Source organism: Panthera tigris, chromosome C1, assembly GCF_018350195.1.
Source record: "Panthera tigris isolate Pti1 chromosome C1, P.tigris_Pti1_mat1.1, whole genome shotgun sequence".
Taxonomy (NCBI): domain Eukaryota; kingdom Metazoa; phylum Chordata; class Mammalia; order Carnivora; family Felidae; genus Panthera; species Panthera tigris.
In genome coordinates, this window is record NC_056667.1 from 208,170,939 (window position 1) to 208,192,625 (window position 21,687).

Consider the following 21,687-nt stretch of genomic DNA (forward strand, 5'->3'; position numbering starts at 1 on the left):
AAACACCATTAGACAAGAGAAGTGAGGGTGCCAAGTCATCAGCTTCCAAACCCAGCCAGTGTGATGCATGGAAGCAGCGGGGAAGCAGCGTGTCCTCAGCGATGATTTGTTGTAAATTACCAAGATGCACGAGCCTGACCCACAACCTCACCCCCACCTTCTCCCCAACTTTGATGACGGCATCCTCACTGATGCAGAATGCACTCAGATAGAGTGCCACCTCCACCTAAGCTCTTCTAGAACATTCTTCTCCCTGAAAGGAAGTGAAAAGAAACCAGTCTGAACTCATAGATCAGGCTACTGTCTCGTTTTGGCGGGGGAGGAGGGTGCAGGTAGAAAAGAGGATTAGGAGCGGTTGCCTGGTACCTAGGTTGCTTCTAAACCACAAGCCTGGAGACACAAGCAGCCTGCTGGGGGGTGTCCAGAGCACGGACTTCCGGCCCGGGGCGTGCAGGCCACAGCGATAAGCCTCACTGACCCCCATACCGTTCTCGTAATTTTGTTTGCCACCTGGCCGCGTTGCATATATAAAACGTGTGGCTTCACTCATTCTGCCCCCTGCCCTTTAAAAAGCCATTATCTTCTTCTCCGAGGCCCCAAACCAGTAGGGCACCCAAGAGAGGCCTCATGTTTACTACAAGATTCAGGTTCCTAGCCCCCTGGTAGGAAGGCTGGCCTGACGAATTAGATGCAGAAAACAAGCCACTGCTCTCCTGAGGCCGCTGTCTTTGGGGAGAAGGGACTTTTGTGCTCACTTGGTTCTGTGCCTTTGTTTTCAAAATGAGGAACTCGAGGCCCAATGAGGCCTAGGACCATCGCTGGAATTTGCATCTCCGGTTTCTCAGTTTGGACTTCTGTCCGCCCTTCAGCTTCTGCTCCCTCTGTTGTGTTTTGCATTCAGCATAGTCTTCTTGCCTTTAGGACTGCCTCTCCTTTTCCTCTGTAAACATCAATATGAAGTATATTTGCTTTGCTTTTCAGCCTTGCCTGCCCTCTGTGTGTCCAAAATAGCCAGCTGGAATTCATGAGAATGTTATGTCTTCAGATGTTTATAATCCAAAAGAATCCCTTATGGTTTTTTTATAATAAAACTACTTGGATGTCGGTATTTTATGTTGGAAAGGCGAGCCAAGTTCACAATGCAGCAATTACAATGCAATGCATTATGTATAATTTGTAGCGCGCCCCAGGAGCAATGGTAAACCGTGAAATGCCGTCCTGGCCCCACAGCATAATTAGCAGGATCAAACGCTGTGCACAGAGAAGCACAATGGTTGTCGGCCGAGGTCAATAAAAGTAAGGAAAAGTTCTGATAAAAGCAATACACCCCAAATTATAGAAAGAGCAGCCCCTATATCAGGCTGCAAATATGTCAAAAGCCTTCACTGCTAATTGAAGAAACCTTTTGAGGTTTAACAGCTCATAAATTTGCGCTGGGAATGCCCTATTGTTCTGAGGTTATAAGTCTTGTCTTTGAAATTTAACAGTTGTACTTTTATATTGCATTTCTCCGAGAGTGCCATTGTAAACATGAAGGGTTTGCATTTTAACATAAATTTGAACAATGTGGTTTTAAAAGGGTTCGCCACATCAAAGGGAGGCTGTTTGGGCATGTTTTATAAATTCTTTTTTCTGTAGTATTTAAAGCTACAAATGACTCATAGAAGTATGTTCCATTTATATCAGTCATGTTGGTATAGTGTCCTCACCGGAGCTTTTACTGCCCTTATTTTTTTCTAACCTAAGAGCATCTGAAAACCCGTCTAGGCCCTTTGCCAAGTCAGTTGCCCTTAATCTGCTATCTTCAGACCCATAGAAACAATTCTGGAAATGTGGTTATAGTTGGGTCTAAATAGCAACAAATTTTGTGCCTTTTCATGGTCATCTTTTTTTTTTTAACTCAAAATATCCACTATATCAACTTGCAATTTCTTCTTTTTTTTTCATGTACCAATTATGGCCCCTCCTGTACCCTCATAGCCCCCATTGAAAAACAAAACAAAACAAAACACTTTTTTTTTTTTTTGCTGAGCCACTGGTTGAAGTGGAGAAAGTTGGATGTTAAAGGGAGAGATGTGGGTGCCGGTTAAAGGGAGATGGGTGGGTGCCTCATGGAGGACAGAGAACACTGGGCTCAGATCCAGCCCCTCGTGTCCAGGCTATATTATGTGCTGGCTCTTGAAGCCTCAGGAAGTCACACACCTTCTGGAGCCTCAGTTTGGCCATCTGTAAAATGAGGACAGTAGTTACTACCCTACCTCCTCCCTCCCTCCCTCTCTCTCATTCGTGCATCGGCTCATTTATTTATTCATCCCTGGAGAGAGAATGTGAACACAACCTCTCCCTGTTCTTACCCCGCAGAGCTCAAAGCCCAGTGAGAACCCACATTATTGAAATAATGAGTCCTGTCCAATTACTAATGGGGGCACGGTGTGCTTTTGAAGGAAGGGGCCGTGTTCCTGTGAGAGCTTAGGGCAGAGGACCCTCACTGAGGATTTGGGGTGGCGGGGGAGAGGGGTTGGACACAATTTCCTGGAGACATGGTGTTTGAGCTGGTTGCTGGAGGAGGGAACTGGTGAGTGGGAGGTGACAGGGCAAGTGTACTGGACTGGGTACAAATTTTGATGTTTGTACTTAAATAAAAGGAAACCCTTGGCAGGCAGAGGATGAACTTGATGAGGCACGTGCTTTCTAGAAGCTCTCCCACAACTGTGTGTGGAATGGCTGGTAGGAGGACCAGAGACAGTGTGGGGAGATCACTTAGAGGCTCAGATGCCAGTCCGGGCTCACGAAGCAGGTGGCTCAGACAGGGTTGGTGACGGGGAAGATGGAGAGGAAGGGAGGAGTTTGGGAAATGTTCGGGTTAAAATGACAGGATTCGGTGAGGGGTCCAAGAGGGGCAGGTGAGGAAGAAGGAATAGTCTTGGATGACTAGGGTCTGGGTATGTGTGACTAACTGGCTGTATGGTGGGGACGTACCCAGCATGGGGCAGCCTGGAAGAGGGGTTATTAGTATAATAATCAGGAGCCACTTACCTGTGATTGTTTGGGGCCAGGTGGTGAAACTCTTCAGTTCATTCATTTCTGAGCACATCTGTGAAGCAGATTTCTGCCCTGCACAGATAAGAACATCAGGTCTGTCTGGCTCCAGAAATCATTCCCTCTCTCTGTCCCCTGCCAGAGCCACGTGGCAGAAGGGCACTTCAGTGAAACGCCAGTGTCCACTGCGGGTTTGACTAGGGAGGTGTGGGTTATGCAGGATGAAATGCCTAAGAGAGAAAATAAGACGGGGCGCCTGGGTGGCTCAGAGGGTTGAACGTATTTCAGCTCAGGTCATGATATCACAGTTCCTGACATCCAGCCCCACTTTGGGCTCTGCACTGACAGCACAGAGCCTGCTTGGCATTCTCTCCCTCTCCCTCTGCCCCTCCCCTGCTTGTGCATGCACACTTGCTCTGGCTCTCAAAATGAATAAACCTGAGGAAAAAAAATTAGCCAGGTAGTAGGAACAGACCGTCGAGAGTCCTGACTTCTGGTTCTGCCCCCGTAGCTGCACAAAACAGGAAAACCATTTATCCTCTCTGCACTTCTGTTTCCCATCTCCAAAATGAGCTGACTGGATACCACCACCCCAAATGACCCCCCTCCCTTCTCTGAAAACCCATGATTTTTACTATGGACTGGATGCATCTCACCCCGAATCTCCTGTCCACACTTGACTGACTCCTCAGAACTTCCTTCTTAAAACCATAGACAGGCCTTCCAGCACTAGCTTTTAATCTGTCCGCAGCATGCACAAGATACTTCCAAAGAGGCTCAGAGAGCAACATAGTCCTCCCCTTCATCTAGCTCCTCTGTTTTCCAAGATAAGCCAAACTCTAGACTCCTAACTTGGCCAGTGAAGTTCAAAAAATTTAGTCCCAAGGTCTCCCTTAATGTTCATAAAGTAAGTTTTATTTTCCTAGAGATTATTAACAGCCCTGTAAGAGTAAGTCACTTTTTATTGTTACGGAGTATCTCTTCTCTGCTAAGAGGCCATTTTAGAGTCATTTCTGAACAGTTCTAGGTCAGGATGAGGCAGTTAGAGGCAGGCTGTTTGAATGGTATGAAAACCATCTGAGAAAGCCCCCAGGCCTTCCTGAGGCTGGGAGGGTTTGTTTATTGGAGATATTTAAGTCTCGGTGTGTGTGTACGTGTGTGCATGTGCACCCACATGCACGTGTCCATGCACACGCACACATCCACACACTCTCTTAGATGGGGCACAAGGTCAGAATGTGGTGGGAGTGAGTTAATCAGACCTAAAAGAACACGCAAAGAGTGGCAATTAGGCTCAGGGTTAGGCTAAATACCATCAAATACAGAAAGAAGCGTGTTTTGAAAATGGCCGCCATGCTTGTGGGATCGTTTATCATGTCACAGAAATCCACAGCCCGCACAACTCCAGGTGGACTCACCTGGAAGAACTTCTTGGCTGTTAGGCTCTGAGAGCAAGGCTCCTGTGTGTTTGTGATGCCCCGATGGCCTCTCAGCTGCCCACCTCAACGGGGTGTATCCACCCAGAAAGGCTCAGCACCTGTGCTCTCCTCCCCTTCCATGGTGCCTGTGCCCTCCTAGAGGAGCCCAGCCCAGTGGTGGCCATTCAGAAGTCATGGTGATCGTATATCCAAGAGTGTCATTCTTCTTTCACGTATGCTCACCTCCTCTCTCCTGCCTTTTTTATTTAACCACCCGGCCAGTGTCCTCACATTGTTTTAGCTCCTCATGGCTGTTGCTTCCCTGTGATGCCCTCAGCCTGGCCCTGCTGACTACGACCCTTGGACACCAGCCATGCCACACCCCATCGCAGAGGCTCTCATCACTTTGTCCTCCTCTCATCCCACCTTCGAGAAAAGGATTCCAGGCAGCTTTCGGCTCTCATGAGAGCATTGAACCACGATGTTCTCTTGGCCATCAAAAATTTCAGGGACAGTTTCCTAGGTCAGGGATGTTTTGTAATTATGCATTGATATCAGTATCTCTGGACATGTGGTTATGCACTAATCTGGCTTATGATATTTGAAATGCAGAAATAATTTGAATTTTTGGAGTCTTTAAGTAAGATGCATTCAGCTTAGATGTACCCAATACATCTCTTATCTTGGCCTGCTTCTAGCTACTGAAAGTTCTCTAAGGTATCATGAATCCCAGAGCCCAGGAAAAGGAATTCCTAGAGGAATTCCTAGAGGAACCCATAGAGGAAATTCCTAAGGAATTTCATAGAAGAAACAAATACACGGCATTGTATTCTTAAGCCTGTGTGTACATAGCCTCCTCTCACCTGTTCCTCATCCATGAATGTCTAGGGTTTGGGAGCTGGTTGGGGGCCAAGGCCAGAAACCAAGATTCCCAGACCTTGAAATTCCCTACCTGGCACCATGTGTCTCCATTTCTGTCAGTGTCCTCTGGCCCCATTGTTCCGGCCTGGTCACCCTGACTCCCTCTCTCTGCTCGGCCCTGATGGCACAATTGGTTGTTCTTTGTCCATGCACCAAACATTTGTGATACACCCACCATGTACCGGCCACCAGGGATCCAGAGGTGAATCGTTCTGTTCCGAGGATTGGGTGAGGGGCAGTGGGCAAGTTTCATCTACACTAATGTTAGGGCTAACAGAATCTCTGGGGCAATACCATAATTGTATTTGCTATAATCCTCTGGAGAGCCAGGTTACAATGATACCTTTTAAAGCCCACATCATCCAGGATTGAGCATAAACAACCCAAGAAACCACCAGAGTCTCTGACTCATGAAAAATGTGACAAAAGACCGACTTCTATAAACTCAGTGGCCATAAAGGTGCTCATGTCCAAGGCCAGACGAACCCCCAGAATACATTTTGGCATTGCTGTGATCAAAGTTTCATATAATGAGGCCGGTGACTCACTCTCGGTGCTTGAGAAAAAGAAATGCAGATTCCTGGGTCCCACCACAGATACTGGGCTGGGATCTCCCAAGTTACAGCCTAGAATCTGCCTCTCACCAAGCTTCTCTACATCAGACTTTGGGACTTCCTGTTCTAGGGCCAGTATCTAGCCTTTGGTGCTTCATTATGCCATGTTTCTCGCAGGACTGTGACATGGAAGCATTGGGTTGCTGTGGCCACCGAGCCTGGGGACCAGCCATCCCAACCCCCTTGCCTCCCGAGGCTCCTCGTTTCTCCTGACACACCCAGTTACCTGCAGTGGTTGTCCAGGGAGAGCTGGACTTGACCCCTGAGTAGTCGCTGTCAGCAGAGGTTGTCAACCCAAGTTCCCTTGTCCCTTTCCAAAGTTCTCGCATTAGCTCTCCACATTTTTTTCCTTATCCCGTGATTTCTTGGGATGATGTTTATTTGTATTTTTTTTTCATTCCCCAAGGCTAAACGGTGTTTTCAGAAGATTGAGGTTTCTGAGTGAAATATTGTCTAATTTTAAATGGGCTGTGATTTCAAAAGTCAATGAAAACATTATTTTGGGCCTTTGCTTCCAGAGCTGAAACTTGAGCTGTCTCTGATTTGAACCTCGAGGGAGAGGGAGTGAGGAAAAAAATGAAGTAGGTCTAAATGTCATCACAGACGCGTCTCTGTACCTCTGTGTGAACAGGGGCTTTGAAAGCCCAGGCGAAAAGCAATAGCATTAGGGAGCTTGTCGTTTCTGAGCGAAGGGCCTCCCCCTGCACGCGAGGTGGGGGTGGGGGTGGACTACGCACCTGGCATTTTATCCCGTGGAGCCGGGGGAGCTGGTGGCCCAGGCAGTGAGGAGCCCACCAACTCAGGCAGGGCCTCGTCCGCCAGGAAGCCCCTCTCGGTATCCCTCCAACCCCTGGGGACTGTCCAGCCGCAGAGACAGCCAGACCACCAATTACCAAGCCGCCAGCTTCAAAGACCCCTTCGTGGCCCCTCTGGGCCTGGGCCGGCCAGGACAGCAGCTAAGTGTCTGAGGTCATGGGCTAAGGAACTGAAAACATCCTCCAGGGAGGAGCCATGGATGCTGGAGTTCTTTGCAGATTTCCAGGACTCACAGAACACTCCGTTTATAAGTCCTGGCCCTGCACGCGCGGAACCGCTGCATCAGGCACAGTCGTATGGCCCTTGTTTATCTCACTTCCTCCCTCATGCTATTCTGCTGGGGCGGTACAAGGAGAGGGGGCAGAAGGAAAGAAGACTGGGGGCAAGTATAAGTGGGGTTGGGGTGACAGTGTGGACCAGGAAACATTACCGCTTTGGTTAGGTTTTAAAATAAGTCGTTTTTAGTATCACTGCATCCAAGGTTGTCTTATTCCCACAGATTGTGTTTGTTTACCTCTTCTAACCTGGAGTTAGGGGGATAGAGACCCTTGCAGTAAAAAGCCCTCCGTGATGCAAAGCGGTAAGCACAGTAGCAAGAGTAGATTCTGAGTTTAGAGCCGGTTAAAATATCCGACTCCGCATCCACATCCATAACCACGTCTAACCCTCTCTGAGTGCCTCCTCCGTCTCCTCCTCTGCTCTTGAAGAAGTCTGATGTGACAGAGAAACTGCTAGATGCTGGCAGATAATCCAGACCATCTAGACAATAAACAGTTCCATAATATTCAGTGCGGCAGGCTCTGTAGAGCCCATCTGTTTCAAAATAACCCCGGTTCTGCTTACGAGGCGGAATGCTTTGTTGACTGGAATTTGCCCTAGTTTTCTTCAGTGGACTCCGTGTCACAGGCCTCTGGGTCCACCTGCTGGCAAGTGTAAAAACCGGAAGCAAACCCAAGGTGGGTATTTTTAGTTGAAAGAAAAACCTAAGCTGTAGCTCATTGGTTCCCCAGAGCTACTGTAGGTCCGAATCACCTGGGAGCTCATTAAAAATACAATGGCCTGGGCTCCATGCCAAGCCTACAGAATCGGAAACTCTCTCCAGCCCTCGTGGTGATTCATACATTCACACCAGTGTTGGAGCCCCTTCACCTGGAATCCAGGGGCCTGGGGCCCAGTGAAGGTCAGGGACGACCCTCACCCTATCCAGTCATTCCCCAACAGGTGACCAAGCCTCCTTGAAGTACCTACTCCTACTTCTTCCATTTTATCCTGGTCATTCCTGGAGAGACTCAAAGCTTTATTCCCTCGGAACTCATCAGACAAGTTTAAAGGTGGAGGAACGTGGCAAACACTACTGAACCAAGTACTCAAGGTTACCCGCCCCCCCCAGTGGCTAGTCATGTTGATAGCAGGAGCCCCGGATAAGACAGGATGGGAAGAGTACTTGACCTCTGTGACTTCTTCTTAAGATCCATAACCTCAGTCTAAGCATGAGGAAAAACATAAGACAAACCCAACTGAGGGACATTCTACAGGCTACCTGGCTGGAGTTCCTCAAGATGGTCAAGGTCATAGGAAGCAAGAAAAGATGGAGAAGTTGTCACAGGCCAGAAGAGGCTAAGGACACATGACAACTAAATGTTCCAAACGGATCCTAGTACAGAAAAAGGAAATTAGTGGGAAAACTGGTAAAAATCCAAGTGAAACCTGCAATTTAGTTCGTAGTAATGCACCCATCCCTATAAATGATCCCTTCCTTACCTTTGACAACTATACTGTCATAATGTAAGGTGCTAACATTAGGGGAATTGAATCATCTCTATTATCTTTGTAACTTTTCTGCAAATGTAAAACTGTTCCAAAATTAAAAAGTTTACTGCAAATTAAAATGTCAGAGTGGAGGGGCACCGAGATAGACCAGCTGAGCTGGAGGACATTGTCAAGGAGCATAGCACGGCCAGTTGTGTGTCCAGATGCCAGAAGTCACCGACAGGCCGGCCAGCAGGGCAGGCGGGATCCTCCAGAGTGAGCCACCCGGGCTGCAGGCAGTAAAGGCCGGTGGCTGGTGTCTCCCATTGCAGTCTCCCGTCTTAGCCCAGCCAGTCTGATGTCTCACTGGGAACCGGACAAGTCATGGCATCTCTGTGCAGGGGGGCAAAATGTCTAGTCCAGCACCGTCATGGCACAGATGAGCCCAACACCTGGAGGGTTGGGAGCAGGGGCTGGGGGGTGTGGGGGGGCCTGGGGAATGACTTGTCCAAGGTCCTGGCAGGGTCAGGATGTGAGCCCAGGTCTGGTGAAGCATCTTTTTTTTCCCCACGGCAATTCTCAGTGATTTGCTACACCGCCTGCAACAGAATCACTTGGGTGCTCATTAAAATGCAGCTTCTTGGGCTCCAGCACAAGAATCTCTACCAGTGGGATCTCGTAATCTGTGTTTTTAACCAGTTTTCCTTTATGATGTTCACTAGTGTTGAAGGACCACAGCAGCATACTGGGCAACTCTCCAGTGAGTGGTGTCTCCGAGACCGTCTGGCTCTGTCCAGACATGTTGCATTTGCCCCGTTGAAGGGCCGGGACCCCGACTCTGACTTCCGCCTTCAGTGGCCAGTCGGTTGCTGTGGGGTGGTAACTGTGCTCACAGGGCTGGGGCTGCTGAAAGCCAGGAAGGGAAAACACCACGGCCACTCTTTAGGGTGAATGTCATAGCAAGTGGCAGGCAAGTGGGGCCAGAACTCTATGTGTCTCGGGAGGAGGCAGTTTTTTATCTTGTCAAGCTCAATTTATTATAGTTTATTCTTTTACCTACTGTCCTTTTTTAAAAAAATTTTTAATGTTTATTTATTTTTGAGAGACACACAGAGCATGAGTGGGGGAGGGGCAGAGAAAGAGGGAGACACAGAATCCAAAGCAGGCTCCGGGCTCCAAGCTGTCAGCACAGAGCCCAATGGTGGGGCTCGAACCCACTAACTATGAGATCATGACCTGGGCCGAAGTCCGACTCTTAACCGACTGAGCCACCCAGGCGCCCCTGTCCTCTCCTTTCTTAAATAATGAAATTAAAAGTTATGAAAATTAAAAAAAAAAAAAAAAAAAAGATCAAGAAGCATGAGGAGTTGGCAGAAGGACTTGTATCCGGGCTCTGAAGAAGCCACTAGAAGCCCCTTCCTGCCTGTGGGTCCCCCGACTGGTGAGCCTCCGCCCAAGAGAGAAAGGCCAGAGGGTCAGGCTGACAAAGGACTGAGGAGTCCAGAGCCTGGAGCAGAGAGCCATCTGGACCTGGGCAATCCTGTGACGCCCCTGAGGGTCCCCAGAGCGGGGTCCGGCAGAGATGCAGGCCTGGTGGGGCGAGCTCAGCAGCTGCCCCCTCTGCACACGGGTGTGGAATCTCCATCAGAAATGTCCTGTCGGCAGCCGCCCCCTGAGGCCAAGTGGACACGCTGGCCCTGGAGCTTCTGAGAAAACTGTGGAGTTTTCATTTCCCGAAGGGTCTTCATCTTTTTCCTAGCCTCTCCCTGCTCACGTACCTACGTTTTTTATCAGAACACGCTCCTTCCGCACAGATGGGAAGTCCTACCTTCGGTTCCTTTTTGTCGGCTGTAAAGCGTGTTCTCCCACCTGTGTCTCAAGACAAGGCCCACGTGTGGTTTCTGCCACCCCAACCAGACACGTCGGGCCCCTCATCTGTGCTAGGCAATGAGAATGCAGAAGTGAGAGACCTCTGCCCTCAGGGAGCCCTGTGTTTAGTTTTCCAAGAGTTTGTACTTATTTGTCCAGTGAATAACCAACCCTACATGGTTTTGAATTGGGGGGGGGGGGAATACAGTCCTGAAGTATACATGGGTATTCTTAGACATAGTCAACCTCTTCTCAATTTCCAGAATCAGCTGATAGGATGGGTAAACGGAGGTACCGACAGACTGCTGACCAAATGGCATTTTGGTCAAAGAAACACTTTAGATCAAGGAAAGTTTGGAACATTCTAAAGCATCGTTAAATGTATGAAAAAAGTGTTTGAAAATCATCGTTAGTGTCATGAAAATCTCATGATAAACTGTTGAGACAGTGATAGAATTTTCAAAGGATTTAAGACAGATCTTAAAAAGAGGAAAGTTTTTTAGTATTAAAATTCACATTCATTTGTTTAAACAAAAATTACATGAACAACCCAAGTGTCCGTCGATAGACGAATGGATAAAGGAGATGTGATGTAATATATAATGGAGTGTTATGGGCGCCTGGGTGGCTCAGTCGGTTAAGCGTCCGACTTCAGCTCAGGTCATGATTTCGTGGTCTGTGAGTTTGAGCCCTGCGTCGGGCTCTGTGCTGACAGCACGGAGCCTGGAGCCTGCTTTGGATTCTGTCTCCCTCCCATCTCTCCCTGCTCACGCTCTGTCTCTCTGTCCCTCAAAAATGAATAAATATATATTTTTTTTTAATTTAAATACATAATGGAGTGTTAGCCATAAAAAAAAAAAAGGCTGAGGTCTTGCCATTTGTGACAACATGGATGGACCTACACAGGGCATTACGCTAAGTGAAATAAGTCAGAGAAAGACATATGATTTCACTTATGTGTGGAATCTAAAAAGTAACTGAATAGACCAAAAGCAGAAACAGACCCATAAATACAGAGAACAAGTTGCTGGTTGCCAGAGGGGAGTGGGGGGGGGGGGGGATGGGCACATGGGTGACAGGGAGTGGGAGATACAGGCTTCCTGTTACGGGATGAACACGTCATGAGGCTAAAAGGCACAACACAGGGAATATAGTCACTGGTAGTGACTGGTAGCCACAATACGGATAGTATTGTAATAGCGTGGTATGGTGATAGAGGGGGGCTCCGCTGTGGTGAGCACAGCATCATGGACAGGACTGTCGAATCACTAGGTCGTCCGCCTGGAACTAGTCTAACATCGCGTGTCAGTTACACTCAAGTTGAAAAGAAAAGTGTCATATGCCAGTGACTGCTAATGACAGGTGGACGCTCAGCCTCTCCTTCCTCCCTTGATGCTCCTCCAGCGCAGTGAGGTAGAAAGTGCATGGAAAACTGTTTGTGTAAGAAGTTACAAACTGTTCTCTTGTGTATAATATTACTTGATGGTGAACTACCAAGGCTGCCCTTTGCGGCTGGGCCCCTTGCTAAAACGATACCTCGTCAAAGGAGATCCTAATCCCAGGTCCCTTTAGTAACCCAAGAGTGGTTACTGTTTACACTGAGTCTTGTCCAAGGCAGAGGCAGACTTCAGATCCTGTCTCCAAGTCACGATTAAGGCAATAGTATTGTTCAGGTTTACAGAGTCTGGTTTGGGATTAAGGAAAACACTCACACACTTCAAATCTAGAGCAGAGTAGAAAGGGGCCTTCCTGGGATGGAGTCCTGACTCTGCCACTGACCCAGCTGTGTAGTCTTGGCAAGTTACTTGAAATCTCTAAGCCTCAGTTCCTCTGTCTATAAATAGGGAAGTTCCACTTGGGGGCACAGGTAGAATAAAAACCACATACACAATGTAGATCACAAACATAATATAAAAGGAAACCACTCACAAAGGTTACATACTATGGTTACATAGTATGAATCCATTTATGCATGAAAATAAAGGAGTCTCCACCGGTCAGAAATCAGGGTTGTGGGTTCTCTTTAGTTGGGAGCAGTGACTTAAAAGGGCACATGCAGAGATTGACGAGTGTCAGAAATGTTCTGTATTTTTTTAACGTTTATTCCTTTTTGAGAGACAGAGACAGAGCACAGCTGGGGTGGAGCAGAGAGAGGGGGAGACCCGGAATCTGAAGCAGGCTCCAGGCTCCGAGCTGTCAGCACAGAGCCCAGTGTGGGGCTCCAACTCACGAACCATGACATCATGATGTGAGCTGAAGTTGGACGTTTAACTTCAGGTGCCCCGGAAGTGGTCTGTATTTTGATCTAGATATTGGTCCCACATGTTCAGTTCATGAAAACTAATCAAGCTGTGCACTTTTTAAAAAGGAGGGAGAATAAGAAGGGTGAGCATTTAGTAATGGCCCAACAGATGTTTCTTGTCTCCGGAACTTTCTGTTCCAGAGGTCAGACTGTACATTGTCTGTATTGGAAGAAACACTAGACCTGACCTAGTAGACCCAATATTTTAGGTTACTTGACTTGCTCACTGAATTATAGCCTATTTATTGTAAGTCTGTTGTAGCCCTAAAGATTTCCAAAATTAGCTGACTTCAGGTCAGAGAGGCAAAGTAGCCATTGAGTGGATCTCCATTTCAAAGCTTCTCATTTTGAGATTCCAGATAGAAGTTCAAAACCAAGAAATCCCCACTGTGGCTGACTCGATTGGTTGAGTAGAAATGGGAATATTTTCCCTCTCAAGTCACTTCTAAATGTTACCTTTCTTGTAAACCATGATGATGCTTCCATTTGTATGGAGTTATGAGGTTCTAGGTGAACTTCAGACTCTTTTTAAAGAGATAGATAGACAGACAGACAGATAGATATGTATTATAATTAGTGACTCAAAAAGTAAAGTGGTCTTATGTACTTAAGTATCTCCCCTTTTCAGAGAATGTCTTGCCAAATTGTTAGGATTTCTTCCAGCCTTGTTGGTCGTTGTCAGTAAATGACTTAGCAACCATCCTTTCAGAAGGCATTTTGGAAGCTTTGTAATTCATGGAATTCTAATAAAGTAACCTTAAAAGAGAGAATGTGGATCCCATGCTGCTGCCTTCATTTGACAATAGAAATCCCTGAGAACACTGGTGATTTATTTAGAGGTTTCCTGGTTGTTGTTGGTTTTTTTGTTGTTGTTTTTTTTTAAAGTGATTGCCTCTTTAGGTCCCTACTGTAAGGGAAAGATACGCCATCCTGTGACTCACATCAGTCTAATTTCACTGAATCATACAGTGTGCTCATCAGATCACGGGCAGGATCTGTGAATACTAGCAAATTAAACATCTCTATTTACAGGGATGGCGCACGGGAGGGAAAATGGCCATCAACTCATGGTGCTCTTTTTAGCAATTCTTATCTGGATGTAATTGCAGAAGTTACTGCATTATACATAAGGGTAGAGAACTGAAAATGTTTCCATCAAGAACCATGAATCAATAAATCTTATGATCTCACTACTGGTGCTATAATTGAGCTAAATCATCTTAAACTGGGCACTGTTCCTGAGGTTCTTTGAAGCATGCTCGCTGTTTCTCTGAGTAACATTGAGGGCTGACCTCCATTTACAAGGACACGGAGGCAGGGCTCATAAATACTAATACTCTGTACCAAGTTCACCAGAGCAAGGCTGTCTCACCCAGGCTGAAAATGTTCAGTGCGTGATTTAACTCGGCAGGAAAAAGGAGGTCTTGGCTGGGCCCGCCAGCTTTCCCAGGGACTGAAGAGTCTCCTCTGTTGTTACAGAAGATGCTGTTAACTGGAGGTTGTTAATTACCTTTTTCCTTTTTGTATCTGTTTCTTAGAAGGCAAATATTTAGTAAGCAGCAACTCCACATTTTATACAAAATGCTGCCAAACGGGCCTCCAATAGAATTGGGCACTGTCTTTTAAGAAATCATTTTATTTTGTGTCTTCCACCAAGTTACTTAACGATACTAACAAGTAGACATGTGACACGTGACTCATGATGGTGGTAGAGATGAAAAATTATAACAACCAGCACTCATCAGGCACTGCCTGCGTGCCTGGGGCTCAGCTAAGCATTTTATTTGTAGCATTTCTTTTCTTGCCTCTCAACAGCCCAGCAAAGGAATCCCTCTTTATTCCTATTTTATGCATAGGGGAGCTAAGGCCTACTGAAGATAACCAGCTTGCTCAGGGATGTGTAGCTATGAGTGGAGGAGTCGGGATTTCGTCCCTGGTGGTCAGACCTCACAGTCTTGGAAGGGACCCAGCCGTCACCTGTTTGAGCAGCCTCCCCCTCACAAAGGAGCCTACTAGAACCTGCAAAATGGAGACTGGCCTGGGGTGTCCCCTCCGGTTCCGGGCAGGGCTGGAAGCATCTGATGACATCCTACGAACACCTTTCCCATCACATCCCCGGGGATGGGGGCTGTACCTTCTCCCACCACCCAGCTGAGGCCTGTCCACACCTTTGCCAAGCGCTTAACAAATGTTACAGGGGCACCTGGCTGGCTCAGTTGGTTGAGCATCTGACTCTTGGTTTCGGCTCAGGTCGTGATCTCGCAGTTTGTGGGTTCGAGCCCTGCATCAGTGCAGAGCCCGCTTAGGATTCTCTCTCTCTTTCTCTCTCCCTCTCTCTCTCTCTTTATCCCTCTCTCTCTGCCCCTTCCTCTCCCTCTGTCTCTCTCAAAATAAATAAATACACTTAAAAAATGTAAGTACATATTGTAAACATTTCTAAGACCCTTTGAGAAATGCCTTGTAGAGCCCCGTGGAGGCTGTGGAGAGAAGTAAAAGACCATATGACGTAAGTGGAAACTCTAGAAACACAGAAACAGTTTTAAGAGTAAATGAAAAGCAGGGGGTGGAAGACGAAGCTTAGCTGAGACTTGAATGGATAGCAGAGGCCTTGCTGGCCCAAAGCACAGGCTTTAAATACCGATAAAATCGGGCCTGATTACAAACCGGGTTTTACTGTTACAATCAGGGCCCTCTGGTGGTTCTGGAAAGTTAGGAATTTCAGGGCCCCTGTGGGAGCCTTGTAGTCATATCTGTGGTGACAGCAGAGTCGTGTGGAGTTGAGGGCCCAAGGCTGGACCTTCCTTTTCTATTTCCAAATGGGAGGAGCTCCCATGTCCGCGTGGGTTTGGGCAGGAGCTCACCGGGATGGCGTCAGAGGTGACAGCCGGTGTAGGGGTAGTGGGAAAGTGGGTAGACGTGACCTCATGTGTGTCCCCAACACCCTGTGAGCCAGTTTCCTCATCTGTAAACTTGGGGTCCTGAAACTGGGAGTGAAAGCTGACTGAAATAGGGCCCCTTAGAAAAGCTCTAGGAGCAGAAGAGTGATCCTTGTTCCCCTGATGGGAGTTCTCTGCTTGCTTAGGCGGCACTTCCGTTGGCCCGGCCCCGCCCTCCCCGACTGCCCCTCGAGCAGGTCCCAAGTGGTGTGCCAGCTGCTCCTTTGGCGCGCTCGGGCCCCAGGAGCCCCCACGGCCTACAGCTCTGAGCCCCTCCCTGCGTCTCCCTCCATGGAAGCCTCAGCTCTCCACCTTTCTGCTGTGGACACCATGATTCCCTTTGGGAGGCCAAGCACTCCTGCCGCTTCCACGGGCTCATGCCCAGTGGCCCAGGCTCCACCTGCCACGTTGAACTTGCCCCTGACCCCGCCCACAGCTCTGCCGCTGCCTCCCTGCCGCGCTGGTAGGGGTGTCACTACTGGCCTTCACTCCCAAGTGCCTTATCGTTGCAAACGATTGTTGAAGGGAAAGCAGGATTTGGATCTCCTCTCATGAAACAGTTTCAGGCAATAAACTAGTGGTAATTGGATTCATGAGTTTCTCTGTAATGTCAGGCATTTGCCACTTGGAAACAAAGACAAAATTCCTTTTCAAATACATATATAGCAAAAATCGTATCCAGTTAAACTTTTCATCTTTTTTGTTTAAATAACTTTTTAAATGTTTGCTTATTTTTGAGAGAGAGAGAGAGAGAGAGAGAGAGAGTGAGTGTGCGAGCAGGCGAGGGGCAGGGAGGGAGACGCAGAATCCGAAACAGGCTCCAGACTCTGAACTGTCAGCACAGAGCCCGATGCGGGGCTTGAACCCATGAACCACGAGATTATGACCCAAGTCACAGATGCTTAACCAACTGAGCCACCCAGGCGCCCCTAGACTTCATGAACTCTTTATGGTGGAAGTCTTATGAGCCTGTACTGTGTTTGAATGCCATCCTTAATGAAGGTTGATAAATTGGCATATGTTGCTCTGAACCAAAAAGCCTTCGAGTAGAGCTTGGCCAGCAGGAGTGAGTATGAAGCTAGGCCTGCCCAGTTGACGTTTAGGTTTCCTAGTCAGGAATGGCCACAGGGTGTCCAGGAGGGGTAATTCTCCCATGGTCTCAAAAAGAAAGGAGAACCAGATAAGCCTAAGTGTTAGGGAAGCAACAAAATGAAAAACAAACAAACAAAAAAAAACCAAGTTACCTTTTGACTGCCGTTTCAAAATTTCTCATCATCTGACAGCTGAAATTCCTGTTGTGGAGTGAGGAGACTGACTTTTTTTTTGAGATATTATTGACGTACAGCATTGTGTAAATTTAAGGTGTGCAGGGGCACCTGGGTGACTCAGTCAGTTGAGCGTCCAACTTCGGCTCAGGTCATGATCTCGCGGTTCGTGAGTTTGAGCCCCACGTCAGGCTGTGTGCTGACAGCTCAGAGCCTGGAGCCTGCGTGGGATTCTGTGTCTCCCTCTCTCTCTGCCCCCTCCCCTGCTAGCACTCTCTCTCCCTCAAAGATAAATAAACATTAAAAAAAATTTTTTTTAAAAACTTAAGGTGTAAAACATGTTGATTTAATACACTTATATATTGCAATATGATTACAACAGCATCAGCCAACATTTTTATCGTGTTAATATTTACCAGTTCTTCTTTGTGTTGAGAACAGTTGATGTAGCCTCTTAGCAACTTGGAAGTTTCCAATACAGTGATATTGACTGCAGGCACAGTGCTGTACATGAGATCTCCAGGATTTATTTACTCACTACAAGTTTATACCCTCACTTCTTCCACCCCCAGCCCTTGGTAACCGCCATTTACTCTCTGGTTAGGAGTTCAGTTTTTCAGATTCCACGTGTAAGTGACATCATACAGTATTTGTCTTTGCGAGCAGGTTAATTTCTCACTGCTTTCTCCAACTTTTTTTCATCTTGGGCTCCACAGTGGTCATATCAATGTATATTACCTGGAAACACCTTGGAAAAGGTACCAGTCTTAGAGAATGAGCAGAAAGCCTTTTGCAGTGATGATTTCCGTGGTCCTCCATTTGATTTTCAGATGTTAAGCCTGCATTTTTGTCTGCTCTCCCAGATAATTGGTCAGCGTGGTAATCGGGCCCTTGCTGTGTGGCCTTGGATGCTCAGTGGTGTTTGTGTGTTTCACGCAGACTTGATTCTCACTGGCTGGGGTGCAGGTGGCAGGGTGCTGCAGGAGGCAGCCGGGCAGAGGCAGGGAGAGGGGGGTACCCAAAGGTTGCTGAAGAGAAACTAATCAGCATACTTGGTGGGGAAGTTAGACACAGTGACAAATTACCTCTGGACAGAAAAAATAAAATAAAATAAAATAAAATAATAAATGCCCTTGAGACATTGTAGAAGCTAGATGATGCAAATTATGAAGCATGATGGAAGAAAAAATAAAAATGGGGAGATTTGTCAAGAATCTTCAAAAGGACTGGATTACACTCCTAGACTGGACCGCACTAAAAAGATTTACTTGATGCTGAAACTTAGTATTGACAGCTGAAGTTGAAATATGTTTGTTACGTTTCTGTTTCGTGCTGAAACAAAGATGACACCCCAGCCATCTGTCTTCTCTCCCCCTTGAAAGCCTAGGAAGCAATACCCTGTAAATGTCAGAACAATGGATGGGCAGTGTTTGAGTCTCCCTTGTGTTTTCTCACTACAGGAAACAGCCCCCCGGGTCCCCTGCCCTACGGGTTCCGTCTCTCACCAGAGGAAGAAATGAGGAGGAAGCGGCTTCACAGATTTGACAGCCACTGAGGGGGCAGGGCATCCTGGGCAAAAGCGGTCCAGTCGTGTGATCATTGCCCGTGTGGCTCATCATTTCCCAAGCCCCTACGTCAACCAAAAAGCACAGTACAGCTTTATCTCACATCTGCCTCGGCTCGTCACCCCGTGGCCCCTGTGGGTCTCCATCCACCAGCAGACTGACTTGTCTTGAAACCAGACTTCTGGAAGCAGCCCACAGCTCTGTGGGCCCTTCTCCCGGCCTCCTCCTGTGTCACAGAAGGTCCGTTCCTCCAGGCAGGGACTGCTTTCCACACTCCCTCCTGGTGCGGCCAGCCCGGTGGTGCCTCTGCCTCGTTCCGGTTTTGAAGACTGTGCCTTTCAGCAGCCTGGAAGTTCAGGTCCCCCCTTCTGTCCGGCGTGCTCGGTGCGGGGCTTGGCGGGAAGAGAGAAGCCATGCCTCGGCCTCCTGACACGTGGCTGCGATGACTTTCCGGGAAACATGACGTGGCTGCCGTAAGAGCGTGTTGTCCGCTCGCCCTTGCCCGGGCACCTCGGCCTCTTGGGCGCCCACGTGCAGGTGGCGTTGACAGCGTACTTGACTTGTTCTTCCATTGCTCTGTCTTTAGAGAACGTCGGGCTGAAAAGGCCTGGGTCAGACCTCGGGGACACCGCCTACACACTCCGTTAGACATCAGGTGGCACTGACGTTGGGGGCGCACAGCGGCCTCTCCAGCGAGAGGATAGGTTCCCAGAGATGTCACTTGGGTTAGTTAACCAGCCAGCCAAGCAGCAGCAGGTGCTACCGGCAGAGTAAAGCAGTCATTTGGTGGGCTGGTCGCTGAGAAAGCCCTTTTGAGGAAGTATTTTTTCCCCCATAAAAGTGCCTTTTAAATGGCCACTGTAACAGCCGCTTGTCCTGCCCAGGTGCCCAGGACCCACCTAGAAGCCCTCAGTGTTAGAGCCCACGGGCCATCCATGTCACTTAAGACTATTTCCTGGTGCCTGTGTTTCATGAATAAAAAGACAAAGTCAGATATCACTGATGTCTTATTGTCACTGAGGTATTTATCTTTAAAGAGAGTTGAAGCAGAAAAGGATCTTCCTATTTTCATTAATATTTCTAGCATTTATATATAGTTTTATGTTCATGAGAGTAATATATGTGCCTTATATATGCATAAAGCAAACATCTGAAGGCAATATACCCATATGTTAACAGAGGTTATCTCTGGGGGCAGAGCACGTAGAATTTTTGCTTTCTGGTTTTTTACAATTTTATATCGCAGTGTTTAAAGAATGTGTGTATTTGGGGCGTCTGGGTGGCTCAGTCGGTTAAGTGTCTGACTCTTGATTTCGGCTCAGGTCCTGATCTCATAGTTATGAGATCACGCCCCACATCAGGCTCTGTGCTGAGCACGGAGCCTGCTTGGGATTCTCTCTCCCCCACTCTCTCTCTGCTCTGTCTCTCAAATAAAAAAAAAGTGTGTATTTGTATGTATGCATATTACTTTTGCAATCAATAAAACTGATTTATATAATAAAACCAGAAATATATAATCAGGAAAATAGATTTAATAAGGACTATGTCTCCACTGAGAAAATTCACAACAGAAGCAAATATAAATACATGTACAATTTTAAAATTTATTATATTTTCACTACTTCTAGGTACACAAAGTTAACATTTTGGGGATATTACTTTCTCAATTTTTCTTTGTACACGTTTGACAAAGTCGGAGCATGCCAACTATGCAGTCTTGTATGCAGTTTCCAATCTGAATTGATCTGAGAGGCACCAACCTCGCATACAAATGAGCTAAGAAACCCCTTGAGTCTTGGGAGCACTTTGACCTGCACGATGATACCTGGGCTCCACAGGTTAACTTATAATCAACATGCAGCTACATACAGCTTGTTTACTATATGAATTGTATCCGTGAGTCTGATAGCCGTAAACATGTCCAATGTTCAAATGTCATTTCTCCTGCTCCCAAACTCTACGGATTTGACTCCCGTTCTCCTTATTAGAAATAACCTCATTCTTACAGACTGTCTTCTCACAGCACATTGTAAAGGCAATTCTGTGATCGCACTGCTGTCTTGCCCTCTTATTATTTGTGCACGACTACACAAAAACATGCCTTCTACACAGGGAGCGTGGATTGTGAAGGGCTCTGGGACTGGGTGTGCACTGTCCTTCTCGCCCCTGCCACCACCCAGAGGCGGGTCCTGGCTCCTGGGAGGCACTCATGAAATGTTTTCCCACCAAAGTGTTCTTTCTATTACACTGAAAGTCCAGCCACTGTATGTAGAAGTGTTTTTCTTAGTTGCTGTTGAGTCCGGTGTAGTGGCTCCTTGTTCTATTTGTATACAAATAGATACAGAGACACCGGAATTGGATTTTGTATGGTGGAAGTAACAGAACATGCACACCTTCTTTATTTGTGGAGTGGAACAGCATTCAACTCTAGAGATGTGGGACAGGCCATTTTAGTTATAAACGACGAAGGTGTTCTGGCAATTAGGATAATTACTTTGTTGTTAACAGACTGGCCTGGGACCAGTGCTTATTATTTTCAGGGTCCATCTTGGGTTTATTCTCCTGCAATAAGGAACCCCCAGAATGATGTCAACACACTGGAATTAGGTTGAGAAAAATAAACAAGAGCAACTGTATGAGACAAATTCTCTCCCATAGAGGATAAGCATTTAGGGCTGTTTTTACATTTTGGTTTGTAGGTTAGCCCATCGTGATTTCCTGATTGTCTAGTAAGCATCCGGCTGCCATACTCTGGGTGTGGTCAGTCAACCTAGGAGACCTCTCAATTCAGAATCTCTCTGTGCTTCCGAAGGTGAGGGAACGGCTGGAGTCGCTTCCTTGTAATGACCCTGAGCGCGGCCATTGCCCGTGATCTCTAAGTCGTACGTGCTGGGTGTAGCTTCCTCCATCCTGTGAGGCTGTCTGTTGCCGCGGCACAGGTCAGCGGTGAATGGCGGGGCTTGGTAGGACCAGGGTCAGTCTCTCTATCCGACACTGGTTCGGCCACGGCGGAGTGGATGAGACCCGCCACCCAAATGGACTGTAAGCCAGGGTGTGGCAGTGCTGGCCTCCTTGTTCCCAGTCTTCCGTTTCTCTTGAGAGGTTCAGTATTCAATAGAGTTGTGTTCAATTCGTCATTTTTATAAATCCTTATGTATACAGCTCTTCCTTTCCCTTCCCATGGGGTATCGCA

General features: G+C 47.4%; 1 protein-coding gene and 1 long non-coding RNA gene across 5 annotated transcripts in view; one reads left to right on the top strand and one right to left on the bottom strand.

The window, feature by feature from the left end:
* RHBDD1 (rhomboid domain containing 1) overlaps nucleotides 1–21,687 on the top strand; it is a 174,566-nt gene that overhangs the window by 113,891 nt on the left and 38,988 nt on the right. For 2 of the 4 annotated variants that reach the window (XM_042995510.1, XM_042995512.1), the window contains exon 7: nucleotides 18,390–19,493. The exons of the other annotated variants lie outside the window; for them this stretch is intronic. In XM_042995510.1, the coding sequence (XP_042851444.1) occupies nucleotides 18,390–18,484 (95 nt within the window). In that variant the 3' untranslated portion in view covers nucleotides 18,485–19,493. Of the gene's footprint in view, nucleotides 1–18,389; nucleotides 19,494–21,687 lie in introns of those variants that run through there. 4 annotated transcript variants of the gene reach the window in all.
* On the bottom strand, nucleotides 2,032–5,340 carry LOC122241039. Its single transcript, XR_006220964.1, has 3 exons — nucleotides 3,696–5,340; nucleotides 3,037–3,114; nucleotides 2,032–2,226 (listed from the first exon to the last, which is right to left on the bottom strand). It is a non-coding gene; the product is annotated as an uncharacterized LOC122241039 (long non-coding RNA).